The sequence below is a fragment of the Nannospalax galili genome, unplaced genomic scaffold, assembly GCF_000622305.1.
Source record: "Nannospalax galili isolate Female #2095 unplaced genomic scaffold, S.galili_v1.0 scaffold117, whole genome shotgun sequence".
NCBI lineage: Eukaryota > Metazoa > Chordata > Mammalia > Rodentia > Spalacidae > Nannospalax > Nannospalax galili.
In genome coordinates, this window is record NW_008341422.1 from 2,248,696 (window position 1) to 2,269,763 (window position 21,068).

At 40.5% G+C, this 21,068-nt stretch overlaps 1 protein-coding gene and 1 non-coding gene across 7 annotated transcripts in view; both read right to left on the reverse strand.

The window, feature by feature from the left end:
- Nucleotides 1-4,437: 4,437 nt before the first annotated feature.
- Nucleotides 4,438-21,068, reverse strand: part of Ice2 (interactor of little elongation complex ELL subunit 2) — a 58,001-nt gene continuing 41,370 nt past the window's right edge. For all 6 annotated transcript variants that reach the window (XM_029565274.1, XM_029565277.1, XM_029565278.1 and 3 more), the window contains 5 exons: nt 18,484-18,613; nt 12,554-12,638; nt 10,934-10,984; nt 9,222-9,480; nt 4,438-5,462 (listed from right to left, as the gene is read on the reverse strand). In XM_029565274.1, the coding sequence (XP_029421134.1) occupies nt 5,334-5,462; nt 9,222-9,480; nt 10,934-10,984; nt 12,554-12,638; nt 18,484-18,613 (654 nt within the window). In that variant the 3' untranslated portion in view covers nt 4,438-5,333. The remainder of the gene's footprint in view (nt 5,463-9,221; nt 9,481-10,933; nt 10,985-12,553; nt 12,639-18,483; nt 18,614-21,068) is intronic.
- Nucleotides 14,959-15,065, reverse strand: LOC115071029. Its single transcript, XR_003850122.1, has one exon. It is a non-coding gene; the product is annotated as a U6 spliceosomal RNA (small nuclear RNA).

The window sequence follows — 21,068 nt, forward strand, 5'->3', positions numbered from 1 at the left end:
GTGAACACAGTCTTATCTGGCCCAGTGAACTGGACATCATATATTGCTTTTCTCATACCTAGCTCTCTCAGTAATGCCTGCCCCTCCTTTATAGTCCTCCAGCCCCTGCTAATCATGTTGGTCTCCCTTGGTGACAACCATGTATCTTTAATGCCTTCAACCAGCCACCCCATTAAGGACTGCTCCCCCCGCATTGGCCTAGGTTGAACAGCCTATATTGCAAGGACAGATGGGTGGTTATATAACTCAGCTGTGAAGCTTCTAAAGGTCTTAGACTGATGTCATTTGCTCCCATGTCCCACACGCTCACGAGCTACATGGCCAGGGGCTCTCTGCTTGCTTGCTTATAAGTATTTTCTAGTTTTAACACTTCTAACATGGAATGTTTCCTAGCTACAGCACAGTCAGCTTTCTTTTCCTTCTTACTATTATCTGTCTTTTTCTCTGAGTCCTTGGACCTTACACAAGTCAAAGTGTCCACCTTTTTTCTCTCTCCAGCTCTGCACCTAGTCTGCCAGTGCAGCCTTTTCAGCTTCTCCTGCCTGAGGCACGTCTTTTATCATGCAAAGTGGCTGGGCTCTCTCTCTGGGTCCAGAGAAGGTAAAAGATTTTCTAGCTTTTGGGTAACCTTTAACAAATCTTTACATACCTGCAACATACCCCCACATTTACAACATAGCTGTGGCCCACACTTCTGCGTGGCTGGCCTCCTTTTAGTAACCCATTGTAACAAGCACATCAGTGCCGCCATCAGCACTCTTCTAAAACTCATTCTCAGGTTCGTCATATCCTGCCAGGCTACACCAATTTTGTCACCCAAGTTCCCTCTGGGTCTCCTGTGCTATCAAGCATACCATATAACATATCTTTATGTGCATTTATTAACTTACAAAGGAATGAGTACCCAGTGCCTAGCCTCACCTCACGGCTCAGAGCCCGCCATATCAGACCGCTCCACGCCCATAGTCACCACTAGCATTTGCTCATGATTCCGGGGACAGTGATCTCGCCCCGGGTCCACAAGACTCAGGCCATTCTGTCCTTGAGCTGCTTGGCTGCGCATTCCCCATGCCCGTGCGCTACCCATGGCTCAGGGCTTCCATCCCAAGATGGGCCCCAGCAGCCCCTAAGTAGTCCATACTCCTTGGCAGGTCCCGCCCCTTGGAGGAACTAGCCAATTGGGAGACGAACAGGTTAACTAAGTTCCTTTGCAGTTAAACAGACTTAAATTGTAAAACTCCTTCCAAGTTTTGCCAATCAGCAGGTAGTGCATTTCCCCACTTCCTATTCCATTTACTCCTCGGTGTCTTCAGTCTGGTTCTACATTGCCACTCCAGTGAAACTCTTCAGTGCATTGCAGTTTCCCCCATGGTTCCTTTCCACTCATTTCTGCTAATCCGTCTTACCCTCTGCTCTGATTTCAACTGACCACAGATACACCAGTGAGTCTGAAATCTGCACTGACGTGGCTTCTGTCTCAAGTTCAACTCTTTAACACATGTCATTTCTACAGATCTATTTTTTATTTTATGAGTACTTTGCCTGCATTGTATGTTAAAGTGCAGCATGCCATACAGTGCCCTTGGAGGCCAGGAGGCTGTTGGATCCCCTGGAACTGGAGTTACAGATGGTTGTTAGCTGCCATATGGGTGTAGGAAACCGAACTTGGTTCCTCTGCAACCAGATTCAACATGTTGGTAGCAACTTTTTTGAACCGGGGTCTTGCAACATAGCCCAAGCTGGTCTCAATCTTACAGTCCTCTTGTCTCAGCTTTCCAAGTGCTGGGACAGTAGTAACTCAGTTCAATAAGTCTTTCTTTTCTTTCCACATTAAGTCTAATTATTTTGTAGCCCTAAAAACGCTCCTGGCATACATAGTGGTTTAAGAATAAGCTCACATCTTCTATGCATGCCCTGCCTTTACAGACCTGGAGCTCCAGACAGTGACTTGGTGACTTGTTTCTAACTCGGAGAACGCGACAGTGTTTGCTCTCTAACCTAGGTGATAAAAGATGCCATCACTTTCTTGTTCCTCTTTGTTCCCTGGAGTTCAACAGCTGCTATGCTGCAAGGTAACATGGGCAGTACTACACAGAGGTCCATGTGGCAAGGGCCACATTGCTGCCAGTGAGAGAGGGACCTTCCACCTACACACACCCTGCTTGTGAACCTTAGTGGAAGTGGATGTGAGTCTGGAGGTGATGGTGGCTTCAGTTAGACTGCAACAGCAGAGGAGCCCGGTGCTCCAGGCATCCAGCTGGGCTGCCCCTGGACTTCCAGCTCATGGAAACTGTGAAATGTTATCTGCCACTTAAGTAGCAAAGTTTAAAGGTAACTCATTACTCGGCAAACTGGTTATAAGAAAACCAACACAGCATTTGCCCTGAACCCAGGGAGCAGAAATGGGCTAATCAAACATTTTAAATGAGCTTACTTCCCTCTCTAACCACACTGTTTTCCCCAATGAATGATACCACCACTTATCCAGCATCAAAATGAGAAATCTAGAAGCTGTCTTCTGCTGACACTACCAACTCATGAATTTCGACCATCCCCATTTTTCACTGCTACCACACAGCATTCAACTTTTGTCCTGCTACAGTGTTTCAGACCCATATCCGACTGTGCTACTTATTTTGTTCAGCTTCACTACTGGTTTCCACATTGCACAGGATAAAGTCCTGGTGTCTGAGCGCAGCTGTGTGACCCTGAGCTGTAGCTCTGGTCACTGTTCAGTCTGTGAATGGCCTCCTTTCACCTTTGCAAATGCTGCAGCTCTCCTTCCCTTACAACTCCGACTCATTTTAAAAAAACCCTCGGTTCAAGCTTTATTTCAGAAAAATCTTCCTTAATGATCAGGACCTGGTTAAATGATTTTTTGTGTGTGTGGTGACTGAACCTAGGACCTCAGGGATACCACTGAACTACACCCCCAGCCCAAGAAGACTTTATTAAGCCACTTGCCACACAAATCAGTATTGTGTTTTCTACTATAATAGACAGTCCCAAGAAGAAAAATCTGCCTTTTTTTGTTTTTGAGACAGTTCTCCCTATAGCTCTTGCTGCCCTGGAACTTATTATATAGACCAGATGTCACAGAGATCCACTGATCCACCTGCCTCTTCGTCAGTGTTGAGATTTAAAGGTGTGTGCCACCATACCTGGCTCAAAAAAACAAAACAAAACAAAAAAACCAACTGCTTTTTTTGAGGCAGGGTCTCAGCTAGCCATCTTGGAGATCTCTACATTCATTCATTCATTCACTCATTCATTCATTCACATATACAACATCTAGAACTGAGCACAACAGGTACATGAAGCATTTGCTACTTTAGAACAATGATAAAGCTCTGTCCCTTCACAATTTACCGCCTGTTCAAGAAATCAGTCAAGTAAACAGTATTTCAGGGTCTGAAAAAATACTGAGAGCTTAACATGGAGGACATAGTTTAGAATTCACAACACACAGTAGTCAAATACTTGCTGAATTAAACTCTTTTCTAAGATATTCATATGACTTATACTTTCATACAGAAGTATGAATGAACCAGGTTTACCTCATAATATCCTGTTTTCCTTTATGTTTGTTGGACAGAACCCATGGTCCCATGCATGCTAGGCAAGCACTGTACTAGTGAACAGAAATTAAAGCCTCAGCTTTAATTAAAAAAAAAATCTAACAATTAAAGTATTATTAAAAAGCAGGAAAAAATACACAAAAATTTTGCTAATAGTATCAGTGTCACTTTCATGCTTATAAATTATTTATGCTAAAAATCAAGAACATTAAGATACAATCATATGTTTAAAAAGAGCCCAAATTATTCATGCTAAGACTCAAGAACATTAAGATATAGCCGACATGTTTTAAAAAAGCCTTTATTAAGCACAAGTGGAAAAGTAGTTCCACGTGTCATCAGTTATCCAAATGTATGGCTTTGATAACGTGAAAGCAATCACTTGCAAGATCACACACAAAGAGTACTAAAACCAAACAAAACAAGGAAAGCCAAGGCAAAGCCTCCGCATTCGTGCCTGCAGCAAACCCTCCGCATTCGTGTCTGCAGCAAACCCTGTCTAGCTCTGAAAAAGACCGAATTCCAAGGGATCCCCTGCCTTTTCCTAGGCTGACCACCAAATGAGTCACAACTAAAACATTCTGGTTATGCGGTTATATGACAAAGTTTAGAAAAACAAAGCTTAATGTTTTAAAGAGAATGGCAAGATGAGACACATTAAAATCCAGAAAGTAATGTGTATCAATAATCGCTTTTACGATAACATCAAGATATTTTATAATAAACATTCCAGAAAACCAATTCAAAACTAGAGCATGGTAGATAAAAATTTTAACTGTTCTTTATAGTATTTTAGATTTTTAGATATAATTTCTTTATATTAATATGGAACATAAAAATTTCCAAAACAACACAAATATTGCCTTTGATTACAAAACTTTTATTTTGGAGATAACAAATATATTTCTGATACTTTTTGTATTCATTTAAAAAAGGTTACAAATTGAACAGATCTGTCCCTTCTTAAATCCAAACTGGCCACAATCCACTGCTTATGGTGTTTCTGAATTAATCTGTGGGCTTGGGAAATGCCTTACGCTTTTTGCCATATTAACCATGCTGGATGGAATGATCAAACTTCTTTTGGAATGCTTCCTCCGCGGGTGTGTCTGCCTTTGGTAGCGTGTTTCAACGTACTGGGTTGGAATCTGCGCCAAGTTGTAAAAGCTCTGTCACCTAGCCTGCTGTACCACAGAGAGCTTTCATAAAGCAAACTGTGCCCAACAGGAAAGTATTAATTGGTAATTTCTCAGGGGCAGAGAGGTTTTTGTTTTCGCTTCTGGTGTCTGCAGTGGAATTTCAACATGTTTTCCAACATATTAAAAGTAGTATTAAAACTGTCAAAAATGGATCAGAAACAAGGTTTCTAGTGCTCATGACTGTTTCTAACAGTTTAATACTTACCCTTCTGAGCCAGTCTCAGTACACTGACAACAGAATTCAAATCATTAACATAATATAATTGTTCCTAAAAGAGAAAATGACTTCCCTGTCTACAATCTTCGAAAAGGGGCCCTAGGGAAGTGTTTTTCTTCTTCAGTTCGACCTCTAGGCTCTTCACAGTCAAAGGGAAGGAGAAACACTCACTTTGCTGTCATCCCCGTTTCCACAGCCACAGCCATTCAAGGCCCCTCCTGAGGCCACTTGAAGGTAAATGCTCCCCTTGCCAACTGGACACATTTTTACCCCAAAATTCAAAACGAAACCCTGTTGTAACTGGATTTTTTTGAAACTTCATTTCCCATGGTCCAGCCCTTAAGTTATTTTTCTTTTATTTGGAGCCACTCCTTCATTTTCAACTTGCTGAACAGGCAGGCAACTGCTTTTGGTTTCCATGGAAACTGGATTCCTGAGGCTCCCTGTAGGCATTCTTGTCCCACCAACCTAAGAAGCAAAGAGTAGTATAACTACATACACATACAACATGCCTGTGCACAGCCAGCTCTGAATCATTCATATACGGGCTGCTCAACACGCGAGGGAACTTTTGTGCACTTTTTCGTCCCAGCTACCTGGCTGCTTTGAAAAGAAGTTTTAATCTGACCCAGTTTTAAAAGTTTAAGCTGTCAGTAACAACGAGGGGAGGAGAGAGACAAGGGTAGAGAAGTGAATGAGTCTGTGACATCTGGACAAGGTTGAAAAGTGAGGTCAGAAAGCGCAGCAAGGACAGGCCTTTCGAGTAGCATGTTCACAGCAATGCAGGAGGGCAGGGACAGGAGAGAACGAGAAGGCGAGCGGATAGAAGGGCAGAAAGGGTGAAGAAGGAGATGGTAAGACTAAGCAAGGCAGGAAGAAAATGGTCAGATGAAGGAAAGTGTCTAAAAAGGAAAGGGGGAAAAAGAAAAATATGAAAGTTAGAAGAAAAAGAAACCAAAGAAAGGAAAAACTGGAAAGCAGAGAGGAAAACTGAAAACGAGAAACAGATGGAAAAGGGGAGGGAAGACTTGGAAGGCAAACGGGATGAGCAAAGGGCCAAGGGCGTTAGAGACAAGGGGCGTTGGCTCACCCTCATGTGGCTTCTCCCCACTGTCGTCTGGCTCACGGGGTCTAAGGGAGGGGGCAGGCCTGCCCAGGACACAGCCCTGCTAATCACAGTCCTATTTAAAGATGAGACCTGGAAATGGCTTCACAGCCACTTAGAGGGCAGGGTGTTTTTATAAAGGGGAAGGGAAGGCCAGGCCACACACTAAAGGTCCTGAGTTGCAGAGCTTGTGACCAGTTGACAGAAGTTGCCTGTATCTGCCTCTGTTTCCCCTGCACCTTATCCCCTCTGCTTCTGTAATCCTGTCCAGTGAAGCACAGGGCAGTGAGTGAAGTGTAACTACAAACACTCATATTCTAGACCAACAAATGTGCCAGCTCTGTTTCAAGGGCTACAGGCTCACTAAGAATCAGATCTCTACTTTTTCTATAAGGATGTTGTGTTTTTTAAAATTAATAACTAGTAAGGACAACCTTGAGTGGAGAGCTGGTCTGCAGTTTGTCGGAACCTGATGCACATTTCAGGCATTATGATTAGCAGAGTGCTCATTGTGTGCTCTGCATCACTCTCCACTCAGCTGGTTATTTTTCCTGAAGGAACAGTGAGCGACATTATAAACTGTATCTACTACAGTTCTGAGGAAGACCAGTATTCTGAAGATGCTGTGTGTGTGTTTAGTAAATGTTTATTACAGAGCTGTAGAGGGAGAAGAGGATAAAAGTATGAAGGTGTCAAAAATAAGGCACAAGAGGCCAAGCAGCAAAGCAGGTGAAAACAGGACTCTTTGATACAGCCTCTAGTTGATGCAGTGGGAAGCGGACACAAAGTGTGATGGCCTATGTGTCAGGGTTAGTCCCACAAGCACTATCCAAGGAGAAGCTCAAGTACACTAGGAATTAAAGGATCACCTTGAGGCAGAAGGATTTGTTGCAGGAGTCCACACTAGAAGATGGCAGATGATTCCTGGTCCGCACAGGCTCTTACATTCCAGTTTTCTGAGAGCTCTAATCTTTCCCCATTGCTGCTAAGGCTAAAAGTATAGGTGCTCAGCCTGACCAGGACTATAAAGTCCTATTTCCATGGTGAGATAGGTAGGTGATAACCAGAAACATTCCATTGGCTTTCAAAAATACATCTAAGCAAGTATTAGTTATCTAATTGTCTTCTGTTGTCAGTGCTGGGCTACACAACAGCCTCGTTCCAGATAAACTCAGAGAATGTTCCTGGACTGAACACATAAAACATCTTTAAAAAAATTTTTATCAGAGGCTGGAGAGATGGCTCAGCAGTGAAGAGCACTGGCTGCTCTTGCAGAGGACCCGGGTTTGAATCCCAGCACCCACATGATGGCTAACAACCATCTGTAACCAGTTCCAGGGGATCTGACGCCCTCTTCTGGACATTTCGGGCATTGCACAACACGGTTACACTTACATGCATGCAGACATAACACTCACACATAAAATAAAAACGAAGTTTAAAAAAAGTAAATCAACAAGTGCCCAGGGACACATGTGACTGAATTGTTAAAATGTGTATTTATGTGGCCAAATCCTGAATACACAAAATTTCTCCTTTTCCAAATAAATGTTCTTGTTATACTGAAGCACATTTTGGACCAGGTTATTAAAAAGGTTAAATCTTCCAAGTATTTCCAAGACATAAAACATTCAACTTTTAGTGTCAGTCTATATCAATAAAGAAAGCACAAGACTATCAACTCATTTCTGTTTCAAAAATGTCTTACACGAACATTTTTCTTCTGCTTAAAGTTGTTCACTGGCAAGGTATTAAACCATTCATTTTCACCAAAAAGGAATAACTCACCCCCACACAGAATTATATGTTATAGCTGAGAGATTATAATTAGTGTTTCTAAATTAAAATTATCTTCCTAGAATATAGATCTTTCAAAAACATTCTTCAATTATTTTTAAGTTACTCATGAAAAAAATTCCTTAAGTTATAAAAAATCATTACTTAGAGTATCAATAAACTAGAAATAGTCAACCAAAACTGTGGATAAAATAGTGTTAACTTTCTCCATTCTTTGACTTGTGTCAACTAGCTCAGCACACATATCTTCTTCCCAGAGTTAACCAGGAATGTGTAAAGAGCCCCAAGGTAGAATGGCTGCTTAGCATGCACAAGGGGCCCTGGTTCAACCGTCAGAACCCACATATTAAAACAAATGGTAACATCAGGGTGCAGAACTGAGAAACAAAGAATCCTATTTACTATGAACAATTTTAAAGAGGCCCCCAGCAACTGTATTTAAAGCTTTTCTCAAAAGGGCTTGAGAATGCTTTACAAATTAATTTGGCATAACAGAAAAAGGGAAGAGAGCATACCATCCATGAGACACACATGTGCTTGTATGTGAGCTCTGGGGCAACAGCACACAGATCAAGAACTCACTCATTCTGACTCTAAGATGTCTGGCCTACATGGAAGGAGAATATACTGGGTTTTTGTTTTCTGAACATTCAGACTCATTTTTAGATAGCAACATTTTTCCTGCAACTAAGCTCAAATGGAGATCACATGACCCAGAGTGATAGGGTAGAGAACACCTGGAGACAGGGCTTCACATTCCAGATAAAGAAATGTTACTCAGTGGACATTTCAGGAAGGACTTTGTAAATAGTATAATGTTAATAAGAATCCAATAAATGCTGAATTATAAAAAACTTAGCACAATACAATAAGCCCTTAATACTGTTGTATTCACTAATTACTAACACTAGCTTTTAAATATTTCCTTATCTTACCAGTCAATTTTTAATTATATCATAATTTTTATATAGACTCTTGCAAATTGCCTCAAATGTTTGATGGATGTTTAATACACAAATAAAAGCTGTTAAGAAATACCAGTTTACTTTGAATAGAAACATAGGGTCTGAATTTTGTGGATGCCCTACCAATGTACTCATATGACAAGTTCACAGAAATTTCTTTAATTGACTTATAAAACTTATGAGAAAGTCCCACTGACAAAGATATTAGACTGCAGAGTGCAGCTCTATCTACCTTCCTCTGGATATAGATGTTAAAATGGCATGTGATCAACACGGCAATGTGGGTATCAGGCTAAAGTAGTCAGTGAAACAGATTATAAGAAATCTGCTGGAACATTGAATTTCCAAGAAATATCTTACCTTCTGTTGTGTTGCTGGATGCAGTGATTTGGGTGGAAAAGTACAGGGTATTCGTCCATGATGGATATGGTACGGTAATAGGCAGCTGGGATCTAATGGGACCCATGGAACTGAGAGACTAGATGGTACACCAGGAAGGTCACAGTGTGCTTTATGCAAATTGTATGCTGTCCTAGTAAGTTTTCCGTCAGAGGTCTTGTAGATCAGGAGTGAAGAATCTTCTGCCGCATGAGACAACAAGTAGGAACCCTCCTGCAAGCTAAATCCACACAATGAAACTCATCTCACAGCTTACTGTGCTAGCTCGCCCACCCCAGTTTCTCAGTCACAAGACAACAAAACTGAAAACAATTGTAGGGGCAGAACATCACCTCTAAAAATATTTAAAAACCATCAAATGTGAAGATTTAAACTGCCTTTAAAACTATTTTATACCAGGTAACTATACTTAGTTTGTTTTCCAAAGTTTAGACTATCTGACTATTTTCTTTTTACTTTTATACAACTTGTAAATTTCCAGTCATTTAATGGGAAGATAAGTATCTAAATCTCTAACCTATGAGCAGATACACTGAAAAAAAATTTTTTTTTTCATTCATTCAACCTGTACCTATTTTGTATCTAATAGGTAAGTGAACAGAGATTAAAAAGTGAATGTAGTATATTAATTACTATAAGATACAGTGTCAAAGGCAGACGGTGGAACAATCCAGATAGAATGAGTAAGTGCAAGGACATAGGAACAGCAGCTAGCTGGCATCATAACGATATGGTTACCATGAGGTAACTTCTGTTCTAGTGCCTCACATCTACTTTCTCATTAAATTCTCCACAACACGCTTTCAAGGCATAACATTATTTACTCTAAATTGGGCATAAGTAAACAAAACAGAGATGCTAAGCAATCTGCCCACAGTTTTGAGTATAGTGGGGCTTGGCTGTAGATGCAGCAATTAAGCTTCGTGCAGGTCACAGCCTTAACCATGATCCTCTACCATTACCAATCTACAATTGGTAATGGCCAATCTACATTTTTCTTTGCACCTTAGAAAGTTGTAAGGTAGACTGTACTTTCATGGTAATACATAATCCTATGGATCACAGAGGCAAAGAGAACAGTTCTGTTCCATATTAAAATAAAGATCAATCAACCTTAGTTACACAGATCTTCCTACAAACCTAAGAAGTTTCATTTTCATTAACTTTTTAACCCCAGAAGTAACAGGTATTGACAAAGGACATCTGGGGGACATATTCTTCCCCCCTCCCCCCGCCCTGGGAAGGCTTTTTTCTCAATCACTTACACATAGGAAATAATTATCTGGTAGAAGGAATAAGTAACATTTCACATACTGAGATTTTATGAAAATCTTACTCCTAGAGGACTGAGAGGTAGAGGTCAGCCTGAGCTACACAGCAAGACCCTGAGGAAGAGGCGAGAGAAAACGAGTGTGATGGAGCACATCTGCAGCTTCATGACAGGCAGATTCTACCATTTTCACATTTTTAGAATTTCAACTCTGATAAAATAATTTCCCCATGTCTAGTTTGTGACAGGCAGATTCTACCATTTTCACTCACATTTTTAGAATTTCAACTCTGATAAAATAATTTCCCCATGTCTAGTTTTTCTATCTATCCCTAACAAAGTTTCTAATAATTTTTGGTAAAGAAAATCAGACCCATTATGCAAAATGCTCCCAAATACTCACCTACATAATTTCTTTAGAATGTGTTGGAGAATGTTAAATAAACTTGAAATCCTATAAAACAGAAAAAAGCTGGTGTGAAATTAAACTGAAAACACACAAACCCCAGAAAACACACACACACACACACACACACACACACACACACACACTGAACAACTTACTTTTAACAATGGTAACTTCTCAGGAAAAGAAATATTCTTAATAACAAAGAATAAATAATGTGAAACAAACACCATCAAATGCATTCATATTTGGATGAGATTTTATTTTGTCATTTCTTAATTTCCTTTCACATTGATAAAGTATTTAGATCTGTGTTAGGGGAGTTATAAACATATCATTTGAAAAATATCCAAATCAGGGGCTGGAGAGATGGCTCAGCAGTTAAGAGCACTGGCTGCTTTTGTAGAGGACCTGGGTTCAATTACAAGGACCCACATGGCAGCTAACAATCATCCTAACTCCAGTTCCAGGGGATTTGATGCCCTCTCCTGACCTCCGTGGGCACTGCATAACACAGGTGCACTTGCATACATGCAGGCAATACACTCATACACATAAAAAAAATAAAAAAAAAATATTCAAATCATATACTTAAAAACTGTTGAACTACTGTCCTTTTAGTAATGATGGCAAGTTGGCTGCCAAGAAAAGTGATGGGAACTTCAAATGTGTGGTGACAGAGAAGCATTGACTAGCTAAACAGAAACCAAACATATATTCTAAATATTTTTTTGACTTCTCATCTACATCTAAACTTATTTATTATTCATCTTAAAAATGATTTTCATAATTAGGAGAAGTAAGACAAGGGTAAGGAGGTCATAAAAACTTCTATTCACATATGTCAAGAAAAGTTACCACCCAAGGGAAGCAATTCTTACAAAGAGAAAGGGACATTTAGGTTTAATCACAGAGTTCAGATTTGACTCTGGACCCTTAAAAAGCTGTCAAATCTCAAACCTGGAGCTCTGCAGCTAAAACCAATACAATGTCTCATCCTGAGTGGCAATTTCAACATATTAACTATCAAGACTGTGTGACAGCAGCTCAGTCATGTGCTCTAGGTGAGTCAAGTCCCAGTTTCTTTGTATATGAAGTGGAAATGATCTCTCAAAAGCCGTTGATGGGAAGCTATCAGATGACGATTAGATAATATGTACAAGCTGTTTTCTTTTGCATCTAGGTACTAAGAGTTCTGAGTACAATTCACTTAGTTCTGATGTACAGTACTTGGTAGGATGGGCAAACTTGTAGAAGTCAGACTGTCCAATCAGTCCCACAATCCCAAGGGCTGACAGTCTACAGTTGTGCCCTCCTCCCCTGCTCCACATAGGGTGCATACGTTTGCTTCCACATACATTTGCTTCTGTGCACGTCTGGACACTGGACCCCCTATGGCTCTGGCATCTTTTGTCTTAAGTAGGAAGGCTGGTGCTGTCAGCATTGTTTCCTTGTAGGTGGAGACAGTGTGAAGTGGGTTAGGGAAGCTCGAAGCATAAAATAATCAAAGTCTTGACAATAAACAGAATCAAAATTTAGAGCTAAAGGAAGACTAGTGACCACATTACATTGATACTCGTAAGTCTTTTCAATCCCCACCACAATGAATTTTCTTACTTGAGTGCTGAAAGTTTTTCTTTTAATTCTTCTGAGGTAATTTCTTCCAGCATGAAAAGCTTTGAAGTAAATGCATCAATATGCCCTAAAAGAAATATAAAAATTAAAACCCCCTTCTTCTCTTTTATTCCCATAGCTCTTTGTATAGTCCTCCATCTCCCCTTCCCTTTTAGCTCAAAAGAGGTGGGACCATAGCATACAAAAATGATCAAGGGCGAAATGGGGAACACGGGGACACTTGAAATGGGGAGGGCAGGGAGGGAGCTAAGACAGGGAGAGAAAGACAAGACACAAATAGTGCCTAGCTAATATAAAATACCAAAGAGGATTACTATTGTCCCTAAGCCTATAATTTAAGAATAAAAACTTGTTAAAGTATTAGTAGTTCAAGGCCAACTAAAGTTGCATTTTCATGGAGTTTTTAAAGAGAAGTATGTACTCATTATCAAAGCAAGCATTTAAAAATAAAATCTGTGGGAGCCGGGCGTGGTGGCACATGCCTGTAGTCCCAGCACTTGGGAGGCAGAGGCAGGCAGATCTCTGAGTTCAAGGCCAGCCTGGTCTACATAGTGAGTTCCAGGACAGCTACAGGGAGACCCTGTCTCAAAAAGACCAAAAAAAAAAAAAAAAATCTATGGGGGCTGGAGAGATGGCTCAGTGGTTAAGAACACTGGTTGTTCTTGCAGAAGACCTGGGTTCGAATCCCAGCACACACGGCAGCTAACAACTGTCTGTAACTCCAGTCCCAGGGGATCCGACAGCCTCTTCTGTCTTCCACAAGCACTGCTCAACACGGGTGCACTTATATACATGCAGGCAATACACCATACACATAATATAAAAATAATAAAAAGTTTTTTTAAAAGTTTAAAAAAATAAAATCTATAGAATGGGCATGGTCAATAAATCACTAAGACACATATAGTAAAAGATTATTTATAAAAATGACTTTTTATTTTAAAATTAAAGCAATCACAAGATTTCCCATGGGCAAAGCAGTCTGCTCAAAGTCTTATTTTTTTTTAAATTTTATTTATTATTTTTATTTTATGTGTATGCATGTATTGCCTGCATGTAAGTGAGTGTGCCTGTGTCGTGCAATGCCAGGGAGGTCAGAAGAGGCTGTCGGACCCCCTGGGACTGGAGTTACAGACAGTTGTTAGCTGCCATGTGGGTGCTGGAATTCGAACCTGGGTCTTCTGCAAGAACAACCAGTGTTCTTAACCTCTGAGCCATCTTTCCAGTCCCCAAAGTCTTATTTTCTTATAAGTCTAAATCGAGAATTCTGAAAAATAAAACAATACATGCTCAAAATGACACTTCAGTTGTAAAAATTTGTACATTCTAAAACAAAATAGGTTGAGACACACTGAGGCGATGTAATGCACCAGGAAGTGTGAGGTAAAGGTACCACAGTCAAGTCAACAGGAAAGCCACGCTACTGCACAATGGTTAAAACAGCTGCTAGCATCAGAGTAATGCCCAACAGTGCTGAGCATACTGTTTCAGATATACTTTTTTAACTCATAATATTTTATTGTCAAAAAAAAATTACTTAAAAAGTTGGTATCAATTACTGGGAAAACAAAAATTGCATTTAGTTTAATATCTCATGTTCATATTTAGCCTACTTTAATCTCATTTGCTTTATATTCAAAGAATTTAATTAGAAAGATTTTTACCAGATGTCTCTTAGACATCATATCCATTCTGTTCCCATACCCACTTGTTCTTTCTTATGCCAAGTTTTTGTTTTATCTCTGAATTTCTAGTGCTCATATACAATGATATTTCTAAAAATAAAGACATTTGATTGCTTAATAGGTATAAAAGGAGGATATTAAGGGAAACATAATTTTAGATGTTTACTAAATAACTCTTTGTGACTAATAGCTTTTATCTTTTTAAAGAAATTCAACTATAAAAGAATGTATTAGAGTATCCATGGTCTGTCAAAAACAATACACGAAATGCTATGAGGGCCTCCTTCCTCAGGGAGACCAACTCCCAACACAGGCACTGTCTAGCCTGGGGCCTCAAATGAGTTCTATATATGCCTGAGATATTTGTATCTTCAGCCCCTGGGGTATCTGAGCCAGGTTTGGAATGGTGAAAGCTCTGGTCACTGTTCTTTGGTCAGTACAAATCTCTTATAAATCACGTTGTGCTGTACAAATACTTTTAAGATATGGCATAGCTGGGGACACTACTTTAAAGATAGTAAAAATAAAGCCTTTACATATATGCATTCATTTATGTATAATTCATATATATAGGTAGTCCTAGCTGTAAATGCAGTACAGGGGTCATAAAAATGATACAGGCTGAAATCATGTAAGCAATTTTAATAATCAATAGGAAAATTACAACTATTTCACTATCTTTATATATATATATATATTTTTTTTAATATGGAATGCTTCACAAATTTGCATGTCATCCTTGTGCAGGGGCCATGCTAATCTTCTCTGCATTGTTCCAATTTTACTGTATGTGCTGTCGAAGCAAGCATATTTCTTTATATTTTTGTCAACACAAATTCTCTATCAATTGTATTTAGAGAAAAAGATACATAGTAAAATATGTATTTAGTATACTTACTTCAAACAATAAAAGCATAGAACTCTTTTATGTTTTTATAAAAACCTTACCAAGAGTAGTTTTACCAGTGCTTGTTGCCTCCTTAGACAGCGCCTGTCAGGGAGCAAGCACCTTTTCCACACTCCTGTAACAGCCATACTTAGGCCTAAGTTAGGATCAACTTCATATTACCTCCTTTGTGCTCTCAATGTCATGAAAAATCTCCAAGAGTTCCTTTAATATAAATCTTATGCTGGTGTCACTTCATCTTTCATGTCTCGACCATGAAGTATTTGAGATATTTGTATCTTCTCATTTATGTAATAGGTCAGCCTTTAGTAAGTTCCCCTACAAATCTCAAGTTTTTGACAGTGTCAACACTCCCAATGTTGGCTGTTTCCTCTATAAACTCCATGTGAGTCTGATCTGACTTACACTTCCAGCAGTATTACCTTTTTATCTTTTGCACTTTGCTTTAATCTTTGAGGACTAATTTCTTGTTTTCATTATCTACTTTTACATCTCAAATGGAGATACTGTACATCTAGTTTCTGTACATGAACGCAGTAACAGGTGCATATTGACCAATCACAGACTGAAAAAAGGGACATGGGTAGTCACTGATCGTGTGTGTGTGTGTGTCTGTGTGTGTGTCTGTGTGTCTGTGTCTATAATCTACGTACTGATTACTGGACTGAGGAGCCAGCAGCAAAGTTCATATGCAATTTCTTACTCTAAATATACTTCCAGAACTGAAATCCATGCTTGTACGTACTATACAAAGTGAAGACTGCCTGTACATAACTATACAGGCTGGATAACTATTAGAGGATTGGACAGTAGATACAGAAGTTGTGATGAGACTATACTGAGAACTTTCTCTCTCTACCCCCTTCATCCTCCTCCTCTTCCTCCTCCTTCCTACCTCCCTCCCTTCCTTTCTTTCTCTTTCTTTTTCTGAGACAGGGTTTCACTGTGTAGTTCTTACTGGCTATGTAGATCAGGCTGACCTTAAGCTTACAAAGATTCACCTGCCTCTTCCACCCAAGTGCTGACATTAAAGGCTTGTGTCACCATGCCTGGCTCTAGCACTCTGAAGATTTTCTTAATGGAGTAAATCTTAAGGTTTTAAGGGACAAGAGGCACTACAGTCTAGAGAAGGAGAACATGTTTACAGCAAAATAAGCACATAACACTAGCAGCATCAGTGTTTCCTGAGAACATGATGAAAACATAAAGACCCAGATCCCGTCCCAGACCTACCAAATCAGACATGCTAGGACCAGTGCTAGCAAGCTCCATGTTAACAAGCTCTTTTAAGTGGATTTTGTTTAACTTAAAAAACCTGTGTACTAGAACATTAAAAAAAAAAAAACACCACTAATACTTATATATGTTTTGAAAATAGCATTTAAAAATATATTCCTGAACTATGGGTGCATAGGTACAGCTCAATGCTTGCCTAGCATGCACAAAATCCTGGACTCAATTCCTAGCACCAAAAACAACAAAATAACAATAACAAGGTACCTTTGTATGCCCTACCTGCATATATCAACATCGAAACCCAAACAACCCAAAAGTCCACAACCACCCACCTTGTTCAACAAATAGTTGTCATAGAAACCACATACATTATCCTGTCACATGAAAATGAATGGCTTATAAATGAACAGGACTCACTACGGGCCAGCACCTAAGGCAATATTTACTTAGAACTTAGAAGAATTTGGGTAAGGCAATCACACAGCTGATGGTAATTTCATCAGTTAAACAGTGTATTACAAAACAAATCCAAATGATTTGTAAGCACGTTAAAAAGAGTTTATTGATAACTATATAGTTTTTAAATTTTTATTATTTTTATTTTTTGTGTATGAGTGTATTGCCTGCATTGCACATAAGTGCATCCATGTTGTGCAATGCCCACGGAAGTCAGAAGAGGGTGTTGGAACCCCTGGAGCTGGAGCTACGGAAGGTTGTTAGCAGTGCGTGGTGGGGATTGCACTGGGGTCCTCTGCAAGAGCAGCCAGTGTTCTTAACCACTGAGTCATCACTCTAGCCCCTGATAACTATATATATTTTAAATCTTTTCCTAAAGCGGATGTGGCTGGTAGTTGCTTTGAGGTGCCTTCCTTGACAACTGGTAGTATGAGAACTTGGAGGGACATTAGAACCCCACTTACTGATGGAAGACTAAAACAAACGTCCTGTGATGTATATGAAAGTAGAGGTAAGAGGTAGGGCAGCACCATGAAGTACATCTAACTGTTTTTTGGGTTAAGCTGAGAGAGAGGATGAATCAATTATCTACCAAGTCTCTAAGAATGGATGAAAATAAAATGTTAGGGCTGGGGGTATGGCTCAGTGGCAGAGTGTTTATTCCTAGCACTGAAAAACAAAACAAAACACCCAACTCTAAAATATATTAACCCAATTTGGTTGTATAAGATTAATCTCAACAATAGGGAGGCCGAGGCAGAAGGATCATGAGTTTGAAGCTAGCCTGGGCTATGTAGCCAGATGCTGTAGAAAACAAAAACCCAGTCGGCTGTGGTGGCACATGCCTTTAATCCCAGCACTTGGGAGGCAGAGGCAGGTGGATCTTGGTGAGTTTGAGGCCAGCCTGGTTTACATAGTGAGTTCCAGGCCAGCTGGGGCTATAGGGAGACCGTGTCTCAAAAAGACCACACACACACACACACACACACACACAAAACCCAAGAAGCCCCCCCCAAAAAAACCCCAACAAAACTCAAAACAAAACCCCCCACAACACTGATATTAACAAGAACCCCCCCCCAAAAAAAACCCCAACAAAACTCAAAACAAAACCCCCCACAACACTGATATTAATCAAAATGGGCATAAATTTTCAAGTGAATCACTTTTTTTGATTAGGTAAGGAAAACACACACAGCACTTACTACACACATGGCACCATACATTATGAAAATACAAAACTTCATCGGACTCTGACGTCAAACTAGTCTGTCAAGAAAAAGGGATAGGTATAAGAACAATAAAGTAGGAAGCAGCAAGTGATAAGTAAAAGACAGACGAATGTGTACGGGGAACAGCTCAGGTTGGTGCACAGAGACTGAGATGGAATGATGGGAGATGTACACAACTTGGCGTCCCACTGCAAGGGAACAAGGGGAACACTGACAGCATGTATTCATCATGTAAGACGTGCCAACTATGCATGTACCCAGGCAATGTCGTTCAAAGCCCTGCTAATTCCCAGCGACTGGAAAACAAACTGGAAGCACAAAATTCAAGTATTTACAACTAAATTTAAGTGTACTTACAAGGGAATTAGGGGAAATCAAAGACTCCTGAATACTTACCAACATAAAATGAGCAGTTGGAATGCAATAAACTCTCAGTCCAGAAGCGACAAAGCTCACTTTCAGTCAGAGCTTCAACTCCGTAACAACCTTGATATTCTACTTTTGGTAGTACATAAACTGGAAATTGCTGTAATGTGAAATTATACTTTGTCAAAACTCCATTAATTTACTATTAATAGAAAATACATTTGTCTATATAGCAAGGCAACTTTCAAATGTTTGCAGATAATGCAATTTCGTCCTTTCATATAAAGTAGGATTTGAACAGAAGGATATGGTCATGTTAATATCTGATGGGTAGAAAAACCTTGGGCAGATCCAGGTCAGAGGTGGACTGATAAGGCTGACCACCAACCTCATCTCCAATACAAATGGACACACTTCCCCCCACATACACATTATAGTTCATTTCTGTCACAGAATGTGATTGACAGGAGAATCTTTGGAGCAGAACCTATTATATACAACTGCTCATAGGTTCAGAGTTAGCTTTAATGTATACTAATACTTCTCAGAAGGAAAAGAAAAAGGAAGATTTGTTTTTGCCCCTTCTAGACAATGGTCACATTGTGTCAAGCTCAACTACTCTGAACAGCTGATTTCTTTCTATGAATGAATGAGCATTCAGACCTGCACGAACACCTGTGCATGTTGTTATCTTCACAACAGAAAAGACTTTATTCCAAACACTAACGGTCCGACAACTTATTCATCCAGAGCTAACTGGTCAGGACACTAAATACATTGAGGAAAATGACTATAGCTTTTGCAAGCAAAAAAATCTACTTGTGAAATAATAGTGGTAATGTTATCTTCTGTCAATGTAAACTTCTTTAATTTTTTTTGTGTGTGTGTTGCACCAGAGATTAAACTAAGGGTCCTGTGCATGCTAAGCAAGTCCCCTACCTATAAAAAGTCCACTCTGAACAAGATGTTCTTTTACAGCTACAGAAGAAACACAAGATTGAAAGAACCTACTTAAATGATATGGCTAGTTAGCACTTTTAAAATTAAACCAAGGTGCTGCCATTTATAGGTATAAGAATAATTCAAATACAGCAATATTTCTGTCATTGACATATGAAAGTGTGGTTCATGTGATTACTTTTGAATTGTGTAAGATGCCACAGCAGGGATTCCTAAATGTCATGTGCATTTAATAACCTGGTGATCTTGTTACAGTGTAGACTCTAGGGTGATGATTAAGGTTTTGCATTTTTAAGGAGCTGTGGTTCCAGGGACCATAGTGTTAGTAAGGACCCTAAAGCATCTTCTCAGTTGTCCTCTGACCTCCATATGCCCTCTGTGGCATGTGCATACCCATCTGCCCATTCTCACAATAATAACAAATAAACCCAAACCTCAAGTCAAAGGGTATAGAAATTTGTAAATTTGTTTAAAGACACAGTTGGGCTGGGCATGGTGGCACACACACCTTTAATCCCAGTACTTGGAAGACAGAGGCTGGTGGATCTGTGAGTTCAAGGCCAGGCTGGTCTACATAATGAGTTCCAGGCCAGCTGGGGCTACCGGGAGACCCTGTCTTTTAAAAAAAAAAAAAAAAAAATACTGCTTCCTGACCCTTTTCATCCAGACCAACTAAGTGCCTCCTCTGGGCCCCAGGAGCACCACTTCTGGACCTGGCCCCACCCTCACCTCCCCCTGCTTCCCTGGGCGTGTACGGCCTGCAGTAGGCCTCTTTCCCACCCGCAGGCAGGCCTCTCTCCAGGGTAAGTCCACCGCCTTCCATGCCTTGACTCCCCCAACCCCATTCATCCTCCCATCTCCCCTGCCATTCTCTCCTCCTAGTTTGGGTCCTGCCCCATTCCTTGTCTTGAGGCCCCAAACACCTGGGGAACCAATACTGCTTCCTGACCCCTTTCATCCAAACCAACTTAGTGCCTTCTCTGGGCCCCAGGAGCACTGCTTCTGGACCCGGACCCGCTGTCACCTCCCCCTGCTTCCCTGGGCCTGCACCACCTGCCATCCTCTTTCTGGCTACCCACAGGCCTCTCTCCAGGGTAAGTCCATTGCGCCCTCTGGGCCTTGACTCCCCCAGCCTTATTCACCCTCCCATCTCCCCTACCCCATCTCTCCTCATGGCCTGGGTACTGGCCCATTTCTTTTCTTAGCACCCCAGACCCCTGGGCTGTCTTTTGGCCCAGAGTCCACGTGCTTTCTGATCCTTTGCATCCAGACCCACCCAGTTCCTCCCAGTAGTCCCCAAGAGGCCTAGGGGCCTCTTCCCACCACCAACTCCCTTTGCATCCCTGGGTGGCATAGCCAACAGCTTCCTGAGACCAGCATCTAGCCTGGGACTTGCTCTCAGGCCAGCCCAGCTCCTAAATTCCTGAGGGCAGCATCTTTCCTGGAGGGATCCATACCTTAGGAGAAAGCCTAAGAGCATCTGATCCTCATCTGACTTGGGCCTCTGTGAGAACTCCTGAAAATGGAAGTGATTTGGCCACTCCAATATAATATCAAAAGAGAGAACGTGATGCCTAGAACAACCAGCATTTCATGCCTAAAAAGTAAGCCACAAAGGCACATAAAGTTTACAAAGAGAAGCAGTCCTAAATTCA